The sequence below is a fragment of the Hemibagrus wyckioides genome, linkage group LG03 (genome assembly GCF_019097595.1).
Source record: "Hemibagrus wyckioides isolate EC202008001 linkage group LG03, SWU_Hwy_1.0, whole genome shotgun sequence".
Taxonomy (NCBI): Eukaryota; Metazoa; Chordata; class Actinopteri; order Siluriformes; family Bagridae; genus Hemibagrus; species Hemibagrus wyckioides.
Genome location: NC_080712.1, coordinates 20656245 through 20680163, shown reverse-complemented (window position 1 = coordinate 20680163; position 23919 = coordinate 20656245). Strand labels below are relative to the sequence as shown.

Here is a 23919-nt window from a genome sequence, read left to right as displayed (position 1 = left end):
GCAAACTTTTAGATTACAACAGAGATGGCCATAGATTAAATTATACTACATTCATAATATTTATATTATAATAATATAATTATGACAATAATGATAAAGTATGAATATTTTATTTTTTCTAAAGAAGAATATTGGAACAATAATCAATAAAATTATATCATTTTATGAAATATAATATATGTAATAATACTGCTATTTTATTATATTTATAATCTTAATCATTTATTCTTAAATTGCAGTTTAAGCAGTAAACTAAACCGTTTGGCTTTTCACTGACGTTCCACTGCCGCGTACTAATGACGCAATACGTATGCGACAGAACAGATGAGTGTACATAATGGGTGTGTTTCAAATCGGACTTTTTTTCCTATATGGACAGAGCTCAGGTTACTGACATTGACAAGGTTGTTCTGGTTTCCGGCGTCTCTAATACTGAGACAGGGTTTTTAGCCGTAGACCAAATAAACAGATAGATTAGAATATAATTCGCGAGGAACTGGAGCTGAAAGCCTCCCTCAAATCCATCCTTAGATCCCTAGTTGGTGGAACTTCACATCGATTTGAGACGCAACCGGTAATGAGTGCCTTGGACGGTGAAATGGACATGTGGGAAGTTTGTCCCTAATGTCCTGAATTCGGGTTATGAGAAACCTCTCATAATGATCAGGATGCTTTAACCTAATCGATAGGAGATAATATTTTAACGCATTAACATCACTGCACTAGATTTACAATCATTCAAGGGCTAGCTAGTTTAGCTAAGCATTCAATTTGGCGTGGAAATGGAGTAACGCAAATTTCACGTGGACCGTCTGTCATCTGGAAACTGCTGCGTGTGTAGACGATCACAGGGATCACACGGGACCGGCGCAAAGTCCGTGGAGGAAACACTAGGAGCAAAAAACCTCCAGTGACCGCTGACATTGTTGTCGGGTAGGATTATTTATATCCGGGGTCTTTCTGTCCTTAAACACAACACGTGGTTCCTGCCTGTAACATAGCAAACTTATTCTCCTTACCTGTAAATTACATTTGTCCTTTTCTTCTTCTAAATTACATCTAGTCACAGCAGTGATCATTTGTTTTATTGATCTGTCTCTTAAGAGCTAGAAACTATCTGCTTATCTAGACCAGTGGTTTTCAAAGAGAGGTCAGTGAAGCATATCTCAGTTACTTTTTAATCTTGTTACATGGTAAAATCCACAACCCAGCAGTGTCAGACTTCTTGTATTGATTATTGACTTGTTCAAGGCTTGAGCTGAATGGAGTTATTTCAACACCAGATCTGATAAAAGTGATTTTGTAGACTAGTATTTACACTGATCAGGCATAACATTATGACCACCTGCCTAATATTGGGTTGGTCCCCATTTTGCTGCCATCATGCACTGTGTATTCTGACACCTTTCTATCAGAACCAGCATTAACTTCTTCAGCAATTTGATCAACAGTAGCTCGTCTGTTGGATCGGATCACATGGGCCAGCCTTCACTCCCCGCGTGCATCAATGAGCCTTGGCCGCCCATGACCCTGTCACCGGTTCACCACTGTTCCTTCCTTGGACCACTTTTGATAGATACTGACCACTGCAGACCGGGAACACCCCACAAGAGCTGCAGTTTTGGAGATGCTCTGATTCAGTCATCTAGCCATCACAATTTGGCCCTTCTTCAAACTCGCTCAAATCCTTACGCTTGCCCATTTTTCCTGCTTCTAACACATCAACTTTGAGGACAAAATGTTCACTTGCTGCCTAATATATCCCACCCACTAACAGGTGCCATGATGAGGAGATCATCAGTGTTATTCACTTCACCTCTCACTGCTCATAATGTTATGCCTGATTGGTGTTTGTTAAGTAATGTCTTCTTACAGTGAATAGTTCAGGAATAAAATCCCTAGAGCTCTAATAAATAAACAAACTATCATTGTGCACTTGTAAACAATAGCCATGAAATAAACACATGCAGAGGTGATTTATTTTTGCAGATAAACGGGCTATTAGCTACAAAAAAAAAAAATCTGATCCTGATAATTTAAGAGAGCCTTCATAATGGCATGACTTTAACAATAAGTTGACCTTTAATTGATAAGAACACATCACTGCAATAAGTAAGAGTAAAAATGATATGTTAATTGATAGGGTTTCCTCTTCAGCCTTTACAACAATGCAGTGGTTTGTTACGGCAATGTATTAAAACTGCACAGCAGTGCTTAGTCACTAAAAAAAAATCTCTTAAGATTATTTTCAGATGGACAAGGAATTATTATATTAAAATTATATGGATGCCATTTTTTTTGTCTTTGTGTTTTTTGTTACCGTTGAGAAATTTGTATGAACTTATTGAGAACAGTTTTTTGTTGGTTTGTACCACCTATTTTGTGCTTCTTTCTTAAATGTTACTGTGTTCTGCTTTTAATGCTTCTTCAGATTGTGCCAAAGAGATGCGTTTGCTTGAGTGCTGATCCACACACAGCATGGCGACTGAAGCTTCCGTCTCCTCCGCTGGTCGGTCTCCGATTGCAGGAGGAAACACTGTGCAAAGGGACTACTACTACTTCCTCCGCTCCTTCGTAGCAGGAGGTAAAATCCGCTCAATATATCTTCTGCTTGAATAAATTGAACAAGATTATTATATGTAGGTATTTTAATTGATAATCGAATAGATAGATAATCAATAGAATTCATAATCCTACCATAAGATGTTGCATTAAATAGAAATACTGCAGTTTGCTTGAACAAGTGAATGTGATATGAACCATCAAAACACTGCAGCCTAATTCAGCTGGAACATCTGCTGAAACTGAGGTTTGATAAAGGGCTCCTTAGTATGTTACAGGTTTAAGTATTAGGCTTTATGGGCACACTGGCTTATCTCCTTTATGTGAATAAGTTAGATTGTGCAATATTTATTGCTTGATTTAGATTAGGACTGTTCACTGTGGAGTGTGGGTTGAGAATGACTTTGTATTTTGGACTTAGAACAACACATTTTTGGACAGTGACATGACATTTCTGCAGCTGGTTCCAAGATACAGCATATACAGAAGCTCATTTTGTCATTGGCTGCCATTGTGAGCCAGTGAGGTGATAGGATTTATTGCCCATGTGTTAAATATGCAGTGTCATTTTTAATTTTTTATTTTTTATAGGTGTAGCAGGATGCTGTGCCAAGACCACTATTGCACCTCTGGACAGAGTGAAAATTTTACTTCAAGCTCATAATCCTCATTACAAACACTTAGGTAAGTACTGCAGATTAAAGCAAGATTTAATATTTAATATTTAGATCTCAGTGGTCAGGAAGGTTGTGTACAAATCCCACCACTGCCAAGCTGCTACCCCTGGGCTCTTGAGCAAAGCCTTTAACCCTCAACTGCTTAGTTGTTTAAATGACATGTATGTAGGACGCTCTGAATAAATGCATCTGCCAAAATCAAAATGTACAATAATGCTTGTGAATGTTGTAGGAGTGTTTGCTACACTCAGGGCTGTACCAAAAAAAGAGGGCTTCCTTGGGCTCTACAAAGGAAACGGTGCCATGATGGTCAGGATCTTTCCATACGGAGCCATTCAATTCATGGCCTTTGACAACTATAAAAAGGTATTTTATTTATTTACTTTATGCACGTGTGTATAAGGTCTACAGTTATAAATACCAATATATAAAGTGTGTTTCTTTTATTTTGTATTTGTAGTTCCTCAGTACACGGCTTGGAATATCTGGGCATGTTCATCGGTTAATGGCTGGGTCTATGGCAGGTATGGAAAATGGATATCTTAGTCGTTTGTTGTACAGCCAGGTGTATTAAGGCTGTTATAATCATGCTGAGACTGGGTTTTGGTGTGTGTTTGCTCTTCTTTTATAGGAATGACTGCAGTCATTTGTACGTATCCTCTTGATGTTGTTCGTGCTCGCCTGGCGTTTCAGGTGACTGGAGAGCATCGCTACACTGGCATAGGAAACGCCTTCCAGACCATCTACCTGAAGGTATATAAGAGAGAGGCTGGGTTTGAATGATGAGTCACATCACTTTTATTTTTATTTTCAATTGTGTTTTCTCTTCAAAGGAGGGCGGCATTCCTGGGTTCTACCGTGGTTTAATTCCAACCATCATTGGCATGGCTCCCTATGCAGGTAAAGCTTTTTTTACCTGCCAATTTCAGTGTCTATAGGATAGATTCTACATGCAGTCAGTGGGTGTGTTGTGGAAGATATACAAAACAGTATTGCGCAAAACGTCACATGCAAACTTGGAGACCTAACAATATGTAAATAAGTAATTGTTCTCTGTAGCTTCAATTGAAACTGAAACATGATGGAAGTCAGTGGGATGCTTAGAAATGGAGTGTAGACATAAATGAGATTCGGTTTCTAAGGTATACCGTCCACTCCGAAAATATTGGAACAGCAAGGCTGATTCTCTTGTTTTTGCTTTACACTCTGGATGTGTTAAACAGCTTAGGACAGGGACCCTTCTGTGTAAATGCACACATTTTTCATGTGATCAAAAATATTTGGAACAGATGACTGATAGATGTTTCCTATTTCCCCCTGGTGAGTCCTATTAGATTGACTGTTTAAGCATTTAATAGATCTGTATGTCTGCTCTTGGTTAGAGCTCTGGGTTTCACCTGTTTAGACTGTATTTGTTAAAAAGGATACACCTTCATAAAGTCCAGTGAACTGTCTTTGGGAGAAAAGCTAACCATTTTTGAGGCTGTGAAAAGAAGGGAGTCATTGCACAAACATTAGGCATTGCAAATACAACAATGAAAAAAGAATTAACCCAGCTGATGACAAACATTTTGAGAGCTGTGAAGAAAAACCCAGAAATAATAATGTTAATAAAATAATAATTATCAATGCAAACAAACAAAAGACATGCTACTGTACGCATTATTGACACATCCCATCAAGGTCACTTTAAATGTGATGCTACTAGCTGTATACTATTCCTTTACAGTATATACAATGTGTAAACTGTGTTTTTTTTAAATTGAATTTTCTCCAGGATTTTCTTTTTTTACATTCGGAACACTGAAGAGTCTGGGACTGGCTCATTTCCCAGACCTCTTGGGAAAGCCATCACTCGATAACCCTGAGGTCCTGGTTCTGAAGACGCACATTAACCTGCTATGTGGAGGTGTAGCCGGCGCCATCGCTCAGACCATATCGTAAGTTATACCTGGTGAAAAACCTGGTGAAAAACAAAAGATAGCGGCTTTTTAAGCTTTATGATGTACAATAAATCAGATTTTATAGAACATTGTTGGTTTAAGCATGATCTTGTACACTGAGTTACCACTTCACTGCCAACACCGTCCCATTCATGCAATTATTCAATTGCCCAATCATTTGTTATCAGAACATCATCTCAGAAGACAGAACCAGGAAACCTCTGACGCACCGTGCATTCCAAGGGGCTTTACTACTCGCCCAGGTTGCAGAGGAAAAACTGATGAGTAGCAGACGCCTAGAACCTAGAACATAACACTGCATAGCTTTAAAAAAAGGAAAAAATGAATCACACTATTAACATTAGCTCTAACCCTAATTGTTGAATACATCTATAGAAGAAATCTTGATTTAGTGCGTTTAGTTAAGAATTAAGATTTTCATTTATCTTTTGTTTTGTTTTTTTGGTGTGTTTTTTAAAAACTTTAAACCGTTCTCCTCTGCTCACGCAGAGGCCCGGTTCTGATCTATATTTAGATTTCAGTCTGAGTCACCCATTTGAAAGTAAGCCAGCATTCCGTTGGATAGCTGAGTATAACCTTGTAATAAGTATGAAAATGTATCAAGGGAGCAGTTATGCCACTAGTTTAATAATCTCTCTTGATATGTATTCGTTTAGATATCCTCTGGATGTTGCCCGGAGAAGAATGCAGCTGGGAGCGGCGTTACCTGATGCTGATAAACACCTGTAAGTGTTTATTGATTTTAGATATAATTGTGCTCTGCAATATTGTTAGTAGTCTTTCTGCACAGCTTAACTGTTAAAGTTTACAGCGGCTACTGTTGTCCCTATTCTTGCACTTTTCTTCTACAGTGAATTCTCATACTAAAGACTTATTTAACTTCCTAGGCTTATTTATATTAACGCTGTTTGCACTTTATTGCTTTTGCACCAAGCACAATGACAGTAAAGCTGAATCTGAATTTGCATTTGGTTGTAAATAATTAAATGTTAAATGCTGCAGTCAATGATTGTTGTTTCTAATCATTCTAATGTGTGGAAATATATTTTTGGTTTTTGCCTAGCTCCCTTTCAAAGACCCTTAAGCATGTGTATAATCAGTACGGGATTAAAAAGGGACTGTACCGTGGCCTGTCTCTCAACTACATCCGCTGTGTACCGTCTCAAGCTGTTGCCTTCACCACTTACGAGTTTATGAAGCAAGTCCTGCACTTGAACTAGAGCAGGGATCTTGACTTCCACACCAGGAACAAATTTGCCACACAGCTCCTGGGAGTGGTGTAGGAGCACTGCTCATCATGTTCACGTGTCTATCAGGGGAACACTACTCAACACAGATCACTGGAAACTATCTGCTAACATCACAGTGGTTGCACTGAACAATCCGCCTTAACCCTCCCTTCGTTATTGTATTATTGTCAAAATAATATATGTCTGTATGTGAAAGCTGTAATACACCATGAGCATGACTAAAACGGAATTGTGATTGTCTTGTCAATATAGAGTTAGTACTCGCTTTCATTTTTCATGAGGAGACACTGCTTTAAATAGGGGCATACACTCACTGTCCACTTTATTAGGAACACCTCGAAACCTGCTCATTAGTGAAGTTATCTAATCAGCCGATCAGCAGCACAGTGTATATGATCATGTAGATACAGGTCAAGAGCTTCGGTGAATGGGGCATGGCTGTTGGTGCCAGATCAGCTAGTTTGAGCGTTTTGTAAATCCGCTGGGATTCTCGCACACAACGGTTTGGTTTGTGTGAAATTTGCAGCCGTTTCCGAAATACAGCATTCAGCAAAAACATTCAGCATCAGTGCCACAGATAGTCACAGAGATCATGGTTTTTTTTTTTCTTCATTCTGATGTTTGACACGAACATCAACCAAAGCTGTTGACTTTGCCACATGACAACTGCATGCATGTGCATGTGTTCCTATTAAAATAGACAGTGTGTGTATTTTTTTTTTTCTGTATTCCCACCATGCACCCCAAATAAATGCTGTAGAACTTGATATGGATTTACTCGTAGCATTTCTTCTTGGTCCAGATGATTTCTTTAGACGATTGAGAGCTTCTTAATAGTAGATTCTCCCTCTGTATTAAAGCACACTCTGTGAGAAATTGAGATTGCATATCATTGAGGCTTGTTTTTTATTTTTTTATTTTTTTAAATTTATGTTAAAAGTTGCTTTCCTTTACAGAGGTAGTGAACACAGCAAACGGTTCAGTGTCATCTTCCTGTTCAATGCTTTTTTTTGTGCTTCCACTTGATGGCAGTCTTAAGCTGAAACATCGGTTGAACTTCTAATGATGTGGGCACTATTCAGTTCATCTTTTATCATCACAACAATTTGAATTTATTATTATTTTTTTAATGAATATTTTGTTTTTACGTGATAAACACGCCTTTATCTTCAGGTGCTGCTCTGTCCTATGGAAAGAAAGATAAAAATGGATTTTTTAATCCTGGTTTAAAAAATAAAGTTTATCTAGGTTGCACCGCTTGTATATACAGAGTTAATTGAACATCTGCTGTTAATATGCTTATATTTATTGTTTGTTTTACATTTTTTTTCTGTCTGATTTCTTTTTTTTTTTTTTCTATTAGACATCCTTGAATGAAATCATTATAATGTGCTCAGAAGAATTGCTCTGAGGAATGTTTGTCTTGTTAATGTTGGGAGATGGACAGAATGTTTAATGCTATTATTCATGTGATCATGAGGGAATTTACCCGTATAAGATTTAAAGAAAAAAATATGTAAAAAAAAAAATCATATTAAAAATTTCAAATTTTTATGTAATCTTAACTGGTACAAAACTACTGGTTATTGAAAAGTATTGAACAAAATGATGTTGTATGCAGTGGCTATATTAAGTGTACATTTCTATTTCTGCAAAACTCCATTCGTTTTGGATATGGTCTGTGTGTCAGTATATCAATAAAATGTTCCCTTAACTGTAACAAATTCACTGTTGTATGCATTTTTCATGACTCAAACAACTGCTGGCTCCTCTGAGGAAGTTACTGAGCACTTTGAATAGAGTTGTGGTTCTTAGCTTGCTGTAATTGAGTACTAGAATTTTTTTTGCAACTCTGTTACGGCAAGGAAGCACATGTGGCTGCAAGCATTCTCACTTACTCACACAGTGTGAAGTCTATGCATTCACGCACATTATGATAGATGAATATAGACACTATGTATAGTGTGCCTCTGTGAGAATGGTAAAACATGCATGTGAAATCAGGTAAGAGTCATAATCTTGTGCATAATGGTTTGAATATAGTCGTTAACGGACACGGTTCACTACCAAATTCAGATTTTTACAAAACTCTTCAGAGGATAAAATGTCTGAAAATATATGCAGCTGTTGCCACTATCATTAATTTCCTGTCCAAAATAATAAAAAACAACTATCACTTAACTATTTACTGTGAAAGCAGGGGCATGATCGAGTGGATGGAGGGCGGAGCTGTGGTAAGGATCACCTGTGCCAAATGGTAGTTATGATTTTTTCTCTGTGTGTGTGTGTGTGGTTGAAAAGCTGGGAAGTGAAAGTTAATATAAAATGCATTTTTGAGTTCAAAAGCCTGCCTCCAGTTTCCTCTTCCTCAAGTTCAAGAGCAAGCTCTTTTCACTCCTCTCCTATCAAGAGCACTCTATTTAAGGCACATAATCTTTGCAGCAGTGTTTTTTTTCCATAAATTGCAAAAATTGGTTGACTAAGTGGATCATCATGGCTTCCTATTCATGCACACATCCGGATATTTTTCTCTTTTGCAACATCCCACCACTTAACAATACTAATAGTGTATGTATATGTAATGGTACGGATTATGTATAATATTTATCTTGCATCTGTTGACCTGATGTGACCAAGAACAATCCAGTAACACACTAGCCATGAGACAACTGATGTATATTTGCCATTCATTATCCAGGAAACATGTCAGCATCATTAGTGGACTCAGATCTTTCCAGACGTTTAGCATTAATGCGCATGTTTTACACGCAAGCTGATTTTTTTTCCTCCCAAAAAAAGAAATAAGAAGAACACATTATGAGGAAGTAAACAGTGTAAACGATGTCATATGCACGTTACACCCATTCAGTTCATCACCTCATCCCTTAAACTTGCATACTTGAGCTGTAGTAGATGTTTTTCTGCGACGTGTGATATTATCATGTTCTCATGATACCAACTGTGATGAGGTAATAGTTCTTTGGCAGTTGGTTCCAGAAACCACAGTAATTGTTATTTTACACAAGCCTGAAGAACTTCTTGTGGGTGATGGAAAAGTTCTTTCTCATGCCCTTTTTCTGAAGTCAGTTCCACAGAAAACCAAATATTATAATATGTTACTAGAAGTACAATCTTTAACCCTTTATACCAGGACACTGGAGTTTCATTCTGTTGGTGGAATGGAAATCGACTTATCAGACATATTCCATCAGTATAAACAAATGAAGTCTGACATACAATTAGTCAGGACATTGTTGGCTTTCAGTGTGACACATTTTTACCTCTGTTCAGATAATGGTTGAACGTAACACCTTCAAGATGCTTTAGATGCTTACGAACAAGCACTTTTGTACTTTGGAACTTTTCTATGAGTATATTATCCCTAGTTTCACTATAGGGAAAAAAAATATTAAGAAACATTACAAATTCTACATTCATATGAGTCACTGTGGACATGACAAAGATGTTCATTGTTGAAAACCAGCACACCGAAACAGGCACAAATTCCATTTTCTGGCCTCTGGTAAAAAAAAAAATAGTTAGTCATGATGACGAATCACTGGGTATGGGCTGGAAAAACACAGTGGATGGGAATATGCATTCATTCATTAATTCTGCAGTCAGTTTAGAGTCACCATATTTGGGAGGAAACCAGAGAAACCATAGGAAACCCACAGGGACCCACAAAAGAATGTGAAACTCCACACAAATGACATCTCCAATAGAGTTTCATACAAATGTTCTGAAATGTATATAAGGAAGTGTCAGTGAGATGTTCACATATTCTGTTATATATCCTGGTTTTCTGCATACTAGAATACTGCATTCATTCATTTTTCTATAACTTCGTATATTTGTGTGCCTTCCTGGTTGAGGATGGAATGAGAACACAGAAAGACTACTTGTTTTTATCGGTGTTATTTTGTCTAATCAAACCATTAAACATGCATCTTAAATATTTACTAAACCATGACCTGAGGGGCATAATATTCTAACTACAAAAAAATAATACCCCCATTACTTGAGACCATGCAATGTCTGGCTTTTCCTCACCTATTTGCATTTTCCTCTCTAGTTTTGTATAGTGATGCTGCATGAAATAGTGGCTCATTTGACTGGGAAATATGGTGTATACAAAATACTGTTTGTGGTTTATGTTTAACACATTCCACCTCACGCAGCATGGTAAAAACTGTACGTAGCAGACACCTAGTTTGTTTTTAGTATCATCTGATATGACGTGTTCTGTCTGTGATACTAAAATCAGAAAGGACGGTAATGAACGGTTTTCTTTTCAGAAAGTTAAAAAACTAATTTTTTCATCGTTCTAATTCCATATTGATTTAGTGACCATGCATTATTAAACCATTATTTTAGTCAATGGGTTAAAATGAATGCCTCAAATTATACAGCATATTGCTCCTAAATGAATTGTTGGTACATATTTTGATATTTCATATTACTCTTTATGGGTGGACTCTATCTATTTATGGTCCACTAAGAAATAGCCTTTCAGCATTTGCATGCTTTATCTCAGCAGATCAGCAACTCATTTTGTGTGTATGTGCACACACAGTTTTGCGTGTGAAGTAGAAAAGGGGAAGTTCCTTCAGCGAAAGACTACAGTGGGTTTATGGTGGAGACGCAGAAGCTTGTTTGACTCGGTGACCGGGATGCCTACATACACTGTGACTGTTGCCACAGGCTCTCAGTGGTTCGCGGGTACTGATGACTATATCTACCTGACTTTGGTGGGGACAGAGCGCTGCAGTGAGAGAACACTTCTGGATAAACCACTATATAATGACTTTGAACGAGGAGCGGTAAGATGTCTGTCATTACCTTGAACATTTTTTAGTGTTATACAGAAAAGCTTTCAACATTAACATTTGGGGATGGTGTCAATTAGTAAAGAAGAATTAAAATAAACATGGGCCTGTAAGAGGTCAAAGTAAGACAAAGACATAGCAATACTGAAAAAATTCATGCAAATGGACTGCAAACTGGAAACCGATATATGCAAAACAGACAAATTAAGGTGAAATAAACACAAGGAGCAAGAAGGAATAAATTGAAGAGAGTGTAAAGAGAAGAGACTTTAAGCTTGACAGTGTGAGAGGAAGAGTCAGAAGCTTCATTGTGTTTCAAAATATATTTTCTTCTCCCTTGAGAGTTAAACTCATTTGCTCTGTTTACAATCTGGCCATGTTTATATTGCAAAAATGCTCTTGGTTATTTTAGGCTTTGCAGTCTGCAGTTTACTAGAAGGATAATCCGATTTGTTAAGAAAATAAAGACATTTTTCTTGTTATAATTTGTCAGTTGACACACAGTTTGTCTAATCCCAGGTGGACTCATATGATGTCAAAGTCTCAGAGAACCTCGGTGACATAGAGCTCATAAAGATTGAGAAGAAAAAGTACTGGATGCATGACGACTGGTATTGTAAAAACATTACAGTGAAGACACCCGATGGAGATTACATTGAGTTCCCTTGTTTTCGCTGGGTAGTGGACGACAAAGAGGTGATACTTCGAGATGGCAGAGGTGGGATCCTTTTGTTGTGTCTTGCATCTATGATTTGATAAACCCTTCAGTCAGACAAAAAAAAGTCGCAAAAAAACCCTTTTGCACGCTTGTTTGATTTGCAGCTCGCCTGCCTCAGCATGAAAAAGCCAGAATGGCGAAACAACACAGACGCAAGGAGCTGGAAAACAGACAGAAGACTTACAGGTTTATCAGAAATTATTTTGAAATAGTGTTATTATAACTCTTATATGTTCTACACTGATGAAAAATGGCCTTGACAAAATAGATTCTTTACTTTTTACTTTTTGTGCACTAGGAAAAGTGTGTTTTCATTTTTTTTTCAGTGCTGGAGTATAGATATAACCATTATTACTTCTTACTGTAGATGGAAGGAGTGGCACCCTGGCTTTCCCATGAGCATCGATGCAAATACTTATAAAGAGCTGCCACGAGATATCCAGTTTGACAGTGAAAAAGGAATCGATTTCGCCCTGAATTACAGTAAAGCGTGAGTGTTCTGTATTGTACTGCTAGTTATGTGGGCTTGTGCATAACCAACATTCTATTCTGCTATTTAAGTTTATTATTCTTCTTAGACCAAAGTCATTCATCCTGGCTTGACTTAAGTTGCTATTACTTTTCTACCTGATCAGAACTCTATCTATCTATCTATCTATCTATCTATCTATCTATCTATCTATCTATCTATCTATCTATCTATCTATCTATCTATTTCCTAAAAGCAGCATATTCCAACTCCTTTTTCAGAATTTTATATTAGCTTTGTCAAGCCAACATTAAAGTTTTTCATTATTATTATTATTATTATTATTATTATTATTATTATTATTATTATTATTAGTCTGAGACCAAACATTTCCTAAAATTTCCTAAACCTAAACCAGTTGTTTCCTGGACTTCTCATTAAGTCCATTTGTATCTAAAAAATATAATTTAATAATAATAATAATTGTATCTAAAACATTTCTCTGAAAATGCCCACCCGCCCAGTTGTGCACGTCTTTGGATTAGTTGTGATTCCCGCCTGTCTCAGTGAACCTAGGACAGCCCTCAGATGCTGCATATGCCGCTGCCAATCATTTCTAAAATTAATGATGATGTCATCTAGGTAAGCGCTGGCATACCCAGCATGCTGGCAGAGGATGAGCCACTGATACGTTGCTGGGGCTCCAAACAACCCAAATGGAAGAGTCACAAATCGGTGTAAGCCGAACGGTGTGGAATGCATGCCTAGGACATCGAACAGTTCATCAATATGAAGCATTGGCTATCTGTCAAACTTAAAAAATGTGTTGATTTTCTAAAGTCGACATAGAACTAGACTGAGCTGTCAGGGCACTAAAATCACTGGGCTAGATCAGTTGCTGTCCTCGATTACCCCCAACTTAAGCATCGACTGATGTTTTCGTGTGTTCGGGCAAGTGGCAGAGATGGCTGTGTTCAATCACCCCTGGGGGTGTCTCAATGTGTTGCTCTTTAAGTGTATGTGTGAACGAGCAGAGGCAAGAACAGGTCAGGAAATACTTGGTGCTACTTCGCATCTGCCTGTTTATAGATCTGTCTTTTTTCTTAAAACTCCACATTACATACACAGTTCAAATTAATTTGTCAAGCCAACCTCAAAGTCTGTTGTGATGAACTTTACCTATTTAGTTGCATAGTAACCTGCACCCACTGGTATAACAATCTCTGAGTCTCTAACAGACAGCCACTTTACTGTTCTCACATTTGCATTTGATTTTTGCAGCCAGACAAGAGAACACAGTAAACATTGCATGAAAGCCTAGGACTCGCAGTTGCTTCCTGGACTTTTCATTATTTCCGAATTGACTTACCAACATAAACTAAAAGCTTCACAATTTTTTTTGGAAGTTTCTTAATAATATATATATTCCTATACACCGTTTGAGAATCAGACATTAATCAGTGATTAATGCTTTTCTTTAAAACCCAATATTTTAAACATCAGTGATTTTTTATATTGAATATAAAATCACAGTATAAGGTTGCTGGTGGTCCAGGAGCAGGATCCGGTGCTCTTACTATCTTGCCCGGGGTTTGATTCCCAGGCAGGTGAGCAACCCAGCCAGAGAAGTGTTAACTCTTAGTGATGGTCCCAGTCCTGGATTAAATCTGAACCAAAATCAAATAAGCAGCTTGGATGATTTGCTGTGGTGACCCGGAACAGAGAGTAGCCAAAGTACAGCTACAAAATATAATCATTGTCAAATTTCACATCTTGCTTAACTTCTGGTTAATGCCAGGATGTTTCTTTTTCTCCTGTCGACATTACATTCAGTGTTGCACATACACTATATTGCCAAAAGTATTCGCTCACCTGCCTTGACTCGCATATGAATTTAAGTGACATCCCATTCCTAATCCATAGGGTTCAATATGACGTCGGTCCACCCTTTACAGCTATAACAGCTTCAACTCTTCTGGGAAGGCTGTCCACAAGGTTTAGGAGTGTGTTTATGGGAATTTTTGACCATTCTTCCAGAAGCGCATTTGTGAGGTCACACACTGATGTTGGACGAGAAGGCCGGTCTCTCAGTCTCCGCTCTAATTCATCCCAAAGGTGTTCTATCGGGTTGAGGTCAGGACTCTGTGCAGGCCAGTCAAGTTCATCCACACCAGACTCTGTCATCCATGTCTTTATGGACCTTGCTTTGTGCACTGGTGCACAGTCATGTTGGAAGAGGAAGGGGCCAGCTCCAAACTGTTCCCACAAAGTTGGGAGCATGGAATTGTCCAAAATGTCTTGGTATGCTGAAGCATTCAGAGTTCCTTTCACTGGAACTAAGGGGCCAAGCCCAGCTCCTGAAAAACAACCCCACACCATAATCCCCCCTCCACCAAACTTTACACTTGGCACAATGCAGTCAGACAAGTACCGTTCTCCTGGCAACCGCCAAACCCAGACTCGTCCATCAGATTGCCAGATGGAGAAGCGCGATTCGTCACTCCAGAGAACGCGTCTCCACTGCTCTAGAGTCCAGTGTCGGCGTGCTTTACACCACTGCATCTGACGCTTTGCATTGCACTTGGTGATGTATGGCTTGGATGCAGCTGCTCGGCCATGGAAACCCATTCCATGAAGCTCTCTGCGCACTGTTCTTGAGCTAATCTGAAGGCCACATGAAGTTTGGAGGTCTGTAGCGATTGACTCTGCAGAAAGTTGGCGACCTCTTCGCACTATGCGCCTCAGCATCCGCTGACCCCGCTCCGTCAGTTTACGTGGCCTACCACTTCGTGGCTGAGTTGCTGACGTTCCCAAACACTTCCACGTTCTTATAATACAGCTGACAGTTGACTGTGGAATATTTAGGAGCGAGGAAATTTCACGACTGGATTTGTTGCACAGGTGGCATCCTATCACAGTTCCACGCTGGAATTCACTGAGCTCCTGAGAGCGACCCATTCTTTCACAAATGTTTATAAAAACAGTCTGCATGCCTAGGTGCTTGATTTTATACACCTGTGGCCATGGAAGTGATTGGAACACCTGATTCTGATTATTTGGATGGGTGAGCGAATACTTTTGGCAATATAGTGTATATGCAACAATATTAACACCAGCTATTCTTCTTATTTTAGGATAGAGAACCTCTGTGTTAACCAGTTTATGCACATGTTCCAGTCCTCATGGGGAGATTTTGCAGATTTTGAGCGGATATTTATGAGGATCAAGAACACAATATCAGGTGCTTTTTCATCCTCATGCAATATTAAGAACAATGAGTGAAATAATACATAGTACCTGATTTATTTCTGTGTATAAACTAGCACATATAAATATCAGTGTGAGATATTTAAACGAATATTTTTTGATCATGTTTTCTTTTTTGGACAGAGTATGTGATGCAGCACTGGAAAGAAGACTTTATGTTCGGATATCAGTTTTTAAATGGCTGCAATCCTGTGATGATCAAGAAGTGTACAGAAATACCAGATAAGTTTCCAGTCACACATGAAATGGTGAAAGACTGCTTGGAAAGAGATCTCACACTGGAAAATGAGCTTAAGGTAACTCATTATTGACACTGATACTGAACACTTATGTATAATATAGTATACAATAATAATCTGTTTTTTTTATCCGTAACGGTGTTTTTTCTGGATTGCAGGCAGGAAACTTGTATTTAGCAGACTATGAGATCATGGAGGACATCACCGCTAATGCTACAGATCCTTGCACCCTGCAGTATTTAGCGGCACCTGTTTGCTTGCTGTACAAGAACACTCAGAACAAAGTTTTGCCAATCGCCATACAGGTATATGACCGTACTTTCTACAGCACCAGCAAATCTTACTGCCTTGTATAACCCCACTTTAATTACATTATAAATGTATAAATGTATAAAGAGATTATCAATGTGTAATGAACCACTGTTAATTTATATACTTTTAAATTCCATTATAATAAAGTAACTAAGATTAAAAAGGTTTAATGTTTACTCAGAGAGGCACCTAAAACAATGTCATGACAAAATTCCTGCTGGCACTGTTTTAATTTACATTTTTAATGATGGGGATTACTCAGGCTTCCTCCCATATCTTCCAAACAACAAACCTTCCAGTTGGTAGATTAAACACTCTAAACTTCCTCTAGGTATGAATGAGTGTATTGTGCCTGCACTATTTGTATTTTGCATCCAGTGTAGGCTCCTGATCTAGCACAACCAATATAAACAATCCATTTATGAATGAATGAGTCAGAAGATTACGATACAGGAGCATTTCTGCTTTTTTTAAATTCTTTTTTTTCAGTTTATGCAATTCTAGAGTATCGTGCCCTTTTCTCTGGATGACATCTTTTATTTAGTGAACATAATCTGAATAGTAATAAATGTTCTGGCTAATATACCATACAACAGCTAGTGCTGTCATTTTAATTTGCAGATTGTGATAACACGTTTCTGTATGTTTTAAAAGCTAAACCAAACCCCAGGGGAAGACAACCCAATCTTTCTGCCTACTGATAATGAGCATGACTGGTTGCTGGCCAAGATCTGGGTGAGGTCTTCGGACTTTCACGTGCACCAGACAGTGACACATCTCCTGAGGACCCATCTGATTTCGGAGGTTTTTGGCATCGCTATGTTCCGACAGTTGCCCGCCGTTCATCCCGTGTACAAGGTGCACCATTTTTACATTTTGCCTATCATGCATTACCAAGGCAAACTAATAAATATATCAGCCGAGCATGAAATAGTCTTATCAGAGTACATAAATTATATATACTTTTTTTGTGTTTCAAATTTCCAGTTGCTTGTGCCACATATTCGTTTCACAATTGCTATCAATACAAAAGCACGCGAGCAACTCATCTGTGAATGTGGACTCTTTGACAAGGTACGTTTACCCTGTTTACTAAACACTTCCTCTGAGCTTGTAGTGTCTTTAGGAACTACACTGACTTTATGTGTGTGTGTGTGTGTGTGTGTGTGTGTGTGTGTGTGTGTGTGTGTGTGTGTGGGCATACAACAGGCTAATGGCACAGGTGGAGGTGGCCATGTAGAGCTAGTCCAGAAAGCCATGAAGACTTTCACCTATAAGTCCTTGTGCTTTCCGGACTCTATAAAGGCCCGAGGCATGGACAGCAAGGAGGAGCTTCCTTCTTACTTCTACAGAGATGATGGCAACAGAGTGTGGGAAATAATCAAAAGGTAAACAGGGAAGTTCCCAGAATGTAAATATAAATCCATTGAAATATAGAAAATAGATGGATAGATGACAAACTCATTTTTTGTGTCATGGTAGTTTTGTGGAGGATGTGGTGAACATATATTATGATAGTGACGAAACAGTGCTGGGGGATGAGGAGATACAGGCATTTGTCAAAGATGTCTGCAGCTTTGGAATGCAAGATTCTGATTGTTGTGGTGAGAATAAAAATTTTAACTGTATTTTGTGACCATCTTCTTGAACATGTTTCTTGGAACCCTGTAACTGACCCTGATGTTTTCTTCATCTGGATATGTTATATTCATTTAAGGAATTAAATAATGTTCAGGATGATGGTAACAGAAGCTTACTTATACAACTCAATACAAAATCAGCTTAACTGTGCTGAGAATTTCGAAAGGAGTTTCTAAAGATGTTTCCTGTGTTTCATCACTCAAGAACTTCCTTAAAGTCATAACCACTCATGCTCTTCTCCAAAAAGGAGGATATGAACTATGTACTCTGTCTGTGTCTGAGAGAATTTGGCTAGGACACATTTATGGTTGTCTTTAGAGTTTCCGAAAACATTGCAGAACCGAGAGCAGCTGGTGGAGTACCTGACTGCTGTAATCTTCACAGCTTCTGCACAACACGCTGCCATCAACTTTGGCCAGGTAGCACCGCTCTCTATCAAGGATAATCAAAAATGAATACAGACACAATGATATATTGCAATGCAAAATTCTAAACCTAATGTTAAAATTTCAGTATGACTGGTGTTCATGGATCCCAAATTCTCCGCCTACTATGCGGAAACCACCGCCTACAAAGAAGGGTCAGGTTGATATCACATTCATCGTGAACAGTCTGCCAGACCGTGGTCGCTCCTGCTGGCATCTTGGAGCGGTTTGGGCTCTTAGTCAGTTCCAAGAAAATGAGGTGAGATTGTCAAAAAACAATAATAATGCTTCCTCTCAACATTCACTGCTGTAACGCAGTTTTACTGACTATAAGTGCTTCTCTTTCTAGTTGTTCTTAGGCATGTATCCTGATGAACACTTCATTGAGAAACCGGTGAAGAAAGCTATGGAGACTTTCCGGGAGAAGCTGAACGAGCTATCCAAAGCCATCAAAATTCGCAACGAGGGGAAGAATCTCCCCTACTACTACCTGTCTCCAGACAGGATCCCGAACAGTGTGGCAGTGTGAGTCTGCATAGCTGGAGGGTTTGTGTGTGAAGGAAAAGAGCATTTTTTGCAAGGTTTATGACACATGCTTCATTTTGTAACGCCTTTTTTGTTAAAGAACATACTGTGTACGTTGGTAGAGTTGTGGTTTCGCATTATATGTGTACTACAGTTTCTGATTTTTCATCTTGCTATAGAGTGATTTGTGAATTGGTATAAATATAGATTATTCAAATACTTTGCTTTTCCACTTATTGTAATTTTATCTTAATAACTTGTAATAAAGAGTAATATGTCTTGAAAGGTGGCTTAGGTGTTTATTTTAAATAAACTCAGGTGCTGTCTACACTTTGTATGAAAGCTCTTGGGACTGGGCTTTAAAAAACACATCCACAATGCAAAACCAGCACTGCTAACAAGTTGCTTGGTGATCATGTGATCAAGTTCATGCCACCATTATTAAAGTTAACATTACATTAACATGACGTATATTTCATTTGTATTTAACAATACATATACACTGATATGGCATAACATTATGACCACCTGCCTAATATTGTGTTGGTCCCCCTTTTGCTGCCAAAACAGCCCTGACCCATCGAGGCATTGAGTCCACTAGATCCCTGAAGGTGTGCTGTGGTATCTGGCACGAAGATGTTAGCAGCAGATCCTTTAAGTCCTGTAAGTTGTGAGGTAGGGCCTCCAAGGATCGGACTTGTTCATTCAGCACATCCTACAGATGCTGGATTGGATTGAGATCTGGGGAATTTTGGAACACCTCACACTCCTTGTTGTGCTCATCAAACCATTCCTGAACCATTTTTGCTTTGCTTTATCCTGTTGAAAGTGGCCACAGCTAACAGGGAATACTGTTTTCATTAAGGGGGTACATGGTCTGCAACAATGCTTAGGTATGTGGTACGTGTCAAAGTAACATCCACATGGATGGCAGGACCCAAGTATTCCCAGTGGAACATTGCCCAAAGCATGACATTGCCTCCACTGTTTTGCCTTCTATCCATAGTGCATCCTGGTGCCATGTGTTCCCCAGGTAAGCGAAGCACAATCACCCGGCCATCCACATGATGTAAAAGAAGACGTGATTCATCAGGCAATCTTCTTCCATTGCTCCGTGGTCCAGTGCTGATGCTCACATGCCCATTGTTGGTGCTTTCGGCAGTGCACAGGGGTCAGCATGACATTTGCTCCCCACGTGCATCAATGAGCCTTGGCCGCACATGACCCTGTCACCGGTTCACCACTGTTCCTTGGACCACTTTTAATAGATAGTGACCACTGCAGACCGGGAACACCCCACAAGAGCTTCAGTTTTGGAGATGCTCTGATCCAGTAGTCTAGCCGTCACAATCTGACACATCAACTTTGAGGACAAAATGTTCACTTGCTGCCTAATATATCCCACCCACTAACAGGTGCCATGATGAGGAGATCATCAGAGTTATTCACTTCACCTGTCACTGCTCATAATGTTATGCCTGATCGGTGTATGTATCCTGTGTTAGTTTAGACTTGGAGTTGCTGGAAATCAAATGAATAACTTATCATTGAGTTTCTAAAGAGACTATCTTTATTAATACTGTCATGATATTTTAAAAAAATGAGTTAACAAAATGTCAGTACTAAAACTACCATTATTAATGTTTATGCATACACTATATGACTCATTTGGCAGTTAATGAACATGCTTCATTATTTCCAGATGCCTTAAGGATGGCTGTATTAACAGGTTGATTATTTGTCGACCACATTTGTCATTTATTTCCTTTTACATAATGATCGTAATAACAGTCACACAATTCACTTCAGTTAAAACTAACCTTGTTTTAAAGGACCTAATTTGAAAAACTGAAGTGATAGCTGCAATTAATCCAAATTCATTTCCTCTGTCTCTTGACTCTTCACACTGGTATGTGGAAACCTGACCATCACACCCACACATACTTTTTGAACATTTTCAAGCTTTTGTCTCCCTTTACGGTTATAGAAACCTCCTGGGAAAACTTTCCATCAGATTTTGAAATGTGGCTATGATCATTTGTGCTCATTTAGCCACAAGAGCATTAGTGTGTTCAGGCACTGATGGTGGGTGAGGCAGTCTGCGTTCCAGCTCACCCTACGCTGTTCAGTAGGGTTAAGGTCAGGGCTTTTGAGATATTCAGCTCCAACTTTTGGCACACCATGTCTTCATGTAGCTTGATCTCTGCACTAGGCATTGTCTACAGTATTGTCATGCTGGAACAGGATTTGTCCATTTAGTTCTAGTGAAAGGGAAACTATAAAGCTACAGCATAAAAAGACATCTGAAGCTGATGGTCTGTAATCGTTTAGCCATATAGTGTATCTCACCTCATGTTTCCTTAGTTTAGGGGAAACCCATTATTACTCATGCCTGTTTAAAGCTTCCTACTGACCATAAGGTCAAATTTAGAACCCTAAAGAGCTCTCTGTTTTATCTGAAGGAACATCTAAAGGTTTATGTAGAATCCGTGTTTTTCAATTGGAGAGACTTCCAAGTCGAATTCTTTCAGCAAGTTCCTTTAACACACTACAGCACAACATTACTAAATGCTGTACTTCTGGAGTTAGAGCAAAATATGCCAAATATGTCTAATGTGGAAAAATTTTGATAAGTTATCCTAGTACATAAGCTCCAAATGACTGTTTGTGAAACAGACGTGCAAAGTAAGCCACAGTGTAACTGGTTTTACTTTTAGCTTATCATTTCCTCAGGTTTGCAACATTAACAGATTACAAAACAGTTTTAAATAAGCCATGCTTTTACCAGTGGCGACAACATGCTTCTCTCTTTTTTCAGCAAATGATGAAATACTTCTTAAGTAAGCTAGCATTAGGATGACATGACTAGTCACACAAAAAGGCTTCTATTGATATAGAAATTAATATATGAAGTTCTCACCACCCCTTTCTTTCTTGTGTCAGACTCCCACACACAAGCAGCAGTTTAATTTTGGGATTTCCACTTGTAGATTAAGTAAGAGATCTTGCCCACATATTGCAAATTAACAGAAGAGGTGGAAATGAGAAACACTGTACTAAAGTGAAATGGATTAATATGATTTTTAATTAAAAATCTGCCGTGATGAAAAACCAAGAGATCATGTTATGTTGCTGTTTTAGAAGGTTGAATCTATAGCATGTTGATACCAGTACACTTCTTTTCGACAGGAACTCATGAAACCTCGCAGCTAAGTTTGTGTGAAAATATCACAAATGAATGAACTTAAAATAGAGGAAATAATTTTGCAAGAAAGATGATTATTGTCTTAAATCCTTTTGATGGAGTATGGCTTCTCGTATTCAGTTTATTCCTGGTCACGCCTCAGGAACATGGAATAAATAATTAACATTGAACTGCATGAATTTTGGTTTTTAGGCAACACAAAACTGATTATTTCTTTTAAACACTCTAGGTCTCTGATTAATTATGTTTTCCCGCAGTTATTTTAATTATTATTTTACCCCCACCTAGATATGTCAAAACAATGATATCTGACATATCTACAATAGTGACACTAAAATGGGAATTGTTTAACAACTGAACAATGTGGTTAAATGCTTCATAATGTCATGAAATGTCCATACCCTGTAAATATTGATTCTTCTTTTAATGGAATTAATTGTCTGTTAATAAAAACCACAACTGCACATTGCAATTTTGAATCAAACTTAAAACAATATCTTACTCAATCTTGTCCTATTTCTAGAGCCATTACTGTTGAATTAGAAAAGAACATTCGTTTACCAGTAGTAAAGCGTCCTAAAATAGACTTTTCTCCCAAATTCTATTCACATATTTGCACATTGTTAGATGATGTGATAAATTCACGTGGGGAAAAATGCAAAAAAGGGTGGACCCAAATATAAGGCATTGCTTCTACACAAAAGTTTGCAGCATACAGCATTCTTTGGGAATGACAGAATACTTAATAATTAACTGAATAGGTATTTAATATCAAAGGCAAAGTTTATCAGCTGGTGATAACTGTGTGTCCAGCTCCTGGCAATATATTAATCATACATACAAACAATCATTCATTCAGCTGCAATTACTGCCTTATTCCAATGTAAATCCAGAGAACACACCTATACATTCATTCATTCATTGGGGTCTATACCCGCTTATTCCTAGGACTCCTAGGGTCACAGGGGGTCTGCTGGAGCCTATCCCAGCGCACATAGGGCAAAAGGGAGGGGTACACCCTGGACAGGTTGCCAGTCCATCACAGGGCCACACATAGACAAACAACCACACACACAGGCAATTTAGAATTACCATTCAACCTAATGTACATGTCTTTAGACTGTGGGAGGAACTCGGAGTACCTGGAGTAAACCCACGCAAGCACGGGGAGAACATGCAAACTCCACACAGAAAGGCCCCAGTTCGACCCCGGGATTCAAACCCAGGACCTTCTTGCTGTGAGGCAACAGTGCTAACCGCTTAGCCACCGTGCTGCCCACACCTATACATTGATTTTAATGCAATGAATCAAACCTTGGGGCAGTTGAGTGCAGCCAGTCCACCTAGTGGCGTGTTTAGGAGGTGGGAGGAAACTGATGAGAAAATCCACATGGATACTGGGAGAACATGTGAAACACCAGATAACCTGATCTCAGGAGCAAACTAAGAACCCTAAAGCTGTGTGTTTACACTACCTGCTGCACCACCACCCCAACACACACTTTATCAATTCAAGTTATTATTGATTTTGTAACTCAGTATCCATGTTAGCTGTGTAAATCTTAAAATAGTAACAGGTTGACAGTAAGAGCTGACAATTTACAGCTAATCTGTTAATTAGACTGATTAAGGTTGCATGCCTTGCTTTGAAAAGGCATTGTAAAAAAAAAAACAACAACAACAAGAAAACAATATATAGCTTCAATAAAAATCAATAATAAATAAATAAATAATAAACAACAATAACAACAACAACAACAACAACAACAACAATAATAATAAAATAAAATAAATAACTGTAAAGTGATTGACTTGAAATATAGTAAAAAAAAAAAA

General features: G+C 38.4%; 2 protein-coding genes across 2 annotated transcripts; both read left to right on the top strand.

The window, feature by feature from the left end:
* Positions 1 to 348: 348 nt before the first annotated feature.
* slc25a16 (solute carrier family 25 member 16) lies at positions 349 to 8177 on the top strand. Its single transcript, XM_058386533.1, has 10 exons — positions 349 to 933; positions 2432 to 2584; positions 3154 to 3246; positions 3472 to 3605; positions 3700 to 3763; positions 3871 to 3992; positions 4073 to 4139; positions 5017 to 5179; positions 5860 to 5928; positions 6267 to 8177. The coding sequence occupies exons 2-10, from the start codon at positions 2479 to 2481 to the stop codon at positions 6421 to 6423; spliced, it is 975 nt and encodes a 324-aa protein (XP_058242516.1). The 5' UTR covers positions 349 to 933; positions 2432 to 2478; the 3' UTR covers positions 6424 to 8177.
* A 2854-nt stretch (positions 8178 to 11031) lies between these two features.
* Positions 11032 to 19156, top strand: alox5a (arachidonate 5-lipoxygenase a). The gene is made up of 14 exons (XM_058377652.1): positions 11032 to 11276; positions 11802 to 12000; positions 12105 to 12186; positions 12368 to 12490; positions 15604 to 15710; positions 15860 to 16032; positions 16134 to 16280; positions 16942 to 17145; positions 17275 to 17361; positions 17497 to 17675; positions 17770 to 17891; positions 18247 to 18347; positions 18442 to 18612; positions 18703 to 19156. The coding sequence occupies exons 1-14, from the start codon at positions 11127 to 11129 to the stop codon at positions 18880 to 18882; spliced, it is 2025 nt and encodes a 674-aa protein (XP_058233635.1). The 5' UTR covers positions 11032 to 11126; the 3' UTR covers positions 18883 to 19156.
* The last annotated feature ends 4763 nt before the right edge of the window (positions 19157 to 23919 follow it).